The sequence below is a fragment of the Halyomorpha halys genome, unplaced genomic scaffold, assembly GCF_000696795.3.
Source record: "Halyomorpha halys isolate HHAL.00 unplaced genomic scaffold, Hhal_1.1 Scaffold552.1, whole genome shotgun sequence".
Classification (NCBI taxonomy): Eukaryota; Metazoa; Arthropoda; class Insecta; order Hemiptera; family Pentatomidae; genus Halyomorpha; species Halyomorpha halys.
Window position 1 is genome coordinate 283,364 of NW_027106510.1, and position 4,475 is coordinate 287,838.

Genomic DNA, 4,475 nt, shown 5'->3' on the forward strand with positions numbered 1-4,475 from the left:
TGATCGTTTTATTTCTTTTAATTTACTCGGAGAGCTTTCATCCCACTTGGCTTACCATTTTTCTAATATTTGTAATTTAAGGGGTGTACTGAGTTCTGATGAGGTAAGAACGGCGGTGCCTCGGTCAGGGAGCGTGAGTGCCTCTCTGGCAGCTTAAAAACAACCTTTGGTCACCTGCTTTACCCTAAGCCACATTATGTTTTTAATTTTTTTTGTAAATATAATATAGATTAATAGGATAAGATATATTATTTCCTTATTGTTAGTAAAGAGATGGATCGATTGGTTTATAATAATCATAAAAACCGATACTTTGTGAGTTCCAAACCAAAAATACTGAATTTTGTTTATAAGTTTTTATCTTTCCATGGCAACAGGGAACATTTTGAAAAAAACTGCACTCAAATTAACATTAATTCAAATGTTTATTGTAGACAATGATTCGACCATTCCCTTTTAAATATATAGATAAATGAATTACCATTCTAATGGGCCCCTATAATAGGTGTATTTATGATATGCTAAATGTAAAATGTTTTACCATGTTAAATGTTATAAGTATAGCAGGGTTATTCATGATCTTTAGTTTAACATGTTAAAGCGTGTTAAATGGAGAAATATTTCCTTCTTTTACCATGTTAAAGCGATATAACATGTAACATGGTTGAGAGACTGTTACTAGGCCTGCTAAATGGAAAATGACGTCACGCAATACACCAGCTGAACTCGTCACTGTTTTATTTATTGTATTAGGTTACTTGTTGTTGTTTGTGTTTTAATTGTGCTAGTATTGTTTAGGATGTTTTTAAAAATAATAAAGTAATTGATGAAAATAATAATAATAATGTAATGACAGTTGTCAATTAGCACTTCTTGATTCTCTACAGCACAAGTTAAAATATCAAGAAGACACTCATAAGATAAACTTTCACACAACTTCTACTTTTCACTCACTTTAGACACGTTGTAATAAATTAATTTAATTAAAACTTAGAAGTAAACAATAGTGTGGAGTTTTGGAAGGAAAGGTTATAAAACAAGTTGCTCAGAAAATCCGCTAGGATCTCTTATGCATTGGACATGACTTTAAATTGGGCTGCTCACAATCCTATACTTAACATGGTAAAACATTTTACATTTAACACATCATGAATATCCCTAGTATTGTGAGCAGCCATATTTAAAGTCATGTTAAATGTTGAATGTATAAGAACTAGCGGATTTTTTGAGCAACTTGTTAAATTACCTTTCTTTCCAAAACTTCATGTTATTGTTTACTTCTAAGTTTGGATTAAAGTAATTTATTACAAAATACTTTAATTGAGTGAAAAGTGGAAGTTGTGTGAAAGTTTGGCCACTGAGTTCCTTGTGGATCTTCTGACTTGTGAGAAAGAGAATCAAGATGAGCTAATTGACAACTTTCATTACGTTATTATTATTGTCATCCATTGCTTTATTAGATTTAAATACATCAAAAACAATATTAATACACAATTAAAACACAAACCACGAGTGAGTAATATAACACAACAAACAGAACGGTGATTAGCTCAGCTGGTCTGTTGCGTGACGTCATTTTCCCTTTAACAAACCTAGTAACAGACTCTCAACCATGTTATATGTTATATCGTTTTAACATGGTAAAATAAGGAATTAATTCTCCATTCAGCATAACTATTTCCATTTAAATATATAGCTTTCACATGTTTAACTAAACATCATGAATTCCCCTAATATTACAGGAAATGTTTAGTTTTAGTGATAGAATGTTATAGTCGAGGGAAGTCGAGAGTGGTTAGGTATAATAATGTTTTGTATATAGTTCAGAATATTGTTTATGTATTTTTCATTTATTGCACAATTTTTTAGTTTTATTAATAATAATATTTATTTATTATATTATTAAGTATAACAATCTGCTAAAACTTGGGCAATATATAATATTGATAAATGTTCATATTCAAACCAAATTTATACAATAAATAAAAATAAAATAATAATAATGAAAACACTGTATGTATATTGACCTAAAGATAAATGAAATGAACAAATAATCAAACTATGTACTTGAAGTAATTTGTGTCAGCCAATCAAAATAACCATCCACAGGCTTGAGAATTCATGAATTTGCCATAGTTTGGCAAAAGTAAAGGGATTAAAACCTTTGGTAAATACCAAACGACTTTATCTCAACATTAATTTAGTTTCTTCGATATTTTTCGGTTGGTTACAATTTCCACATCTCCCATAATTTTGATGAAAGGAGAAAAGCCTATCGGAAGGCAATGGCTCGTGGAATATCCTTCCTTACCGATTATCAGGACTTCCTTCAGCTACATTTAATCCTTTATCGGAAGAGGTCCTTAAAGTTAGTGTGAAGGTGAACTTTACCTTTACGAATAAATTTCATTTGGAATTTTATTTTCCGACTAATTCAGATAAAACAACTCCTAAGTAGCATGAACATTCAAGCACATACTATACATATCTGATTTCAGACTAAAAATATTCTGCAAACGTAAAATGATAAGGCGAATAATAAAAATATCAAAACCAAATATTTACTATAAGGATCCGCTTATCGTCACCGTGAAACCTCCACTTGTACATCTCTACCATGGAAGTAAGTCATATTAAGACACCGAAGGTACCTTTAAAGCAATAATCCTGTCTCATTCCATTCGTCAGTCAAAAATCCTGTAGTCACTTTTGATCACACTTTATCTTGGAAACCAAACATTTTTCAAATTTCCCATCGAATCCAAGATTTAAACAATTTAGAGGTATTTGCACAAAGAAGGACGTTTTTCACCAATGTCTTCACTTTGGTTGGTTGGTTGGGTTGGAGTAGACTGTATAATTGAAAATGAACATGATTAAATGAAAAATAAAATTCTATTGTTTTATGTTACAAATGGTGTAGTGGGTGGCCGAAAGAAAACATTATGATTAGATTGTTAGTAGAATTTTGTATGACTGGGCTATGGAAATTGTAGATGCTAACATTGGACTGGTTGATGATGATGTGGATGTTAACTATTGCTATGTGGACTTACTTCTCTCTTCTTTCTTCCCCCCGCATCTCCAAGCCTCTCCTCCCTCTCCTGCTGGGAACCACTGAAGTAACTCAACTCACTCATGGAAGATATTGCTGATCACTGAACAAAAATAAAGGATGGACGCTTCTCTGGTTGAGACAAGATGGCTATCACTCACTAGTCTGGGTTACTTCTCTTGCTACCAAGAGCGCTGGAGGAGGCAAGCTTTTGATGCAAGCCACATGGGCGCTACTGGTCCTACATGGGAGCCTTTCTGATTCAACCTTTCCGTTGTCGTAGGTTACCGGAACAGTGGTGCGACTGCAGTTGCGTGATTGCTAAGGTAACGCCTTACCTCTCTTACCTAAAACGGTCTATTACAATTGTGTTCACAAGTAAAAAGTACTCACCCAGCCTGATGTAGATGACGTACTTGACGTGCTTCCTCGGCTCCGTGTCCAAGATGCCTCCCCTCAGGGCGCAGAGGGACAATGTGGCGTCGAGGAAGAGTGAAGCTGCGAGGATGGCGGCGTAGGCGGAGCAGTAGATCCAGAGCAGTGCGGCGCAAGGTTGCGCGAAGTCACCCACAACGAGGACCGTCACCAGCACCACCAACCTGCAACGAGAGGTGTCTGTGAAGGAGGTGTCGTTTAATCGTAAAAAAAGAGTAAACAAGAACTTATAGAAGTATATATTGCGATTGTGAACACTAAGGGCACACGGTAAGAATTTTATCGGCCGGAAAAAAATCGGGTGATAGTAGCTGACTCAGCAACTGCAAGACTAGAAAAGAAAGTTATCCAGTGGTTAAATTCTTAGCCTATGCAAAGGTTCACCTGTTGTTTTCTGAGCACGATGCGCTTATGGTTTAGCATAGAACTTGCACTTATTTAGTCGCTGCAATTGCATATTGGTTCATGGATTTTTTGAAAATAAACAGGATCAATATGGGTAAAGAAGAAATTTATTACTTTTATTTAAATGTATTTATTTTTTTAATGCATGTATATCTAGTATTTTTTTAATTGTATGATTTTAATAAAATTGAATTGTGTGTGGCATACAGGATATTTATATATGTATATATTTAGAATTTTAACTAGTATACTAAGAGAGAATTAGATTTAGATATATCAGTTAATAACAGAGGGGAATAAAAGAATAATTATGTAAAAGTAGAAAAAAAAAATAAAAATGATGACAAAATAAAAAAAATTAAAGAATTCTTCAAAAGTCTGTTAATCTATCTTGAACAGCCCTGATGAAGTTCTACTAAGTGGTGCGAAATGTTGGAAAATAAATAGTTGTTAACTATTTTATTGTTTTTAACCATGACCCTGATTATCTTCTACATATTCATTTTTTTAATTTATGTATATAAATGTATTATAATTAATGTATATATTTTTAAGTATATCAAAGTTTTATATGAAATAC

The 4,475-nt window shown here is 33.1% G+C and overlaps 1 protein-coding gene across 1 annotated transcript in view; it reads right to left on the bottom strand.

Moving 5' to 3' along the window:
• The window catches only part of inaE (inactivation no afterpotential E), a gene marked incomplete at its 5' end in the record, with an annotated part of 75,863 nt that extends 72,209 nt beyond the window's left edge, over positions 1-3,654 (bottom strand). The window contains 1 exon segment of the mRNA XM_067044863.1: positions 3,449-3,654. Coding sequence (XP_066900964.1) covers positions 3,449-3,654 — 206 coding nt within the window.
• Between the last annotated feature and the right edge of the window lie 821 nt (positions 3,655-4,475).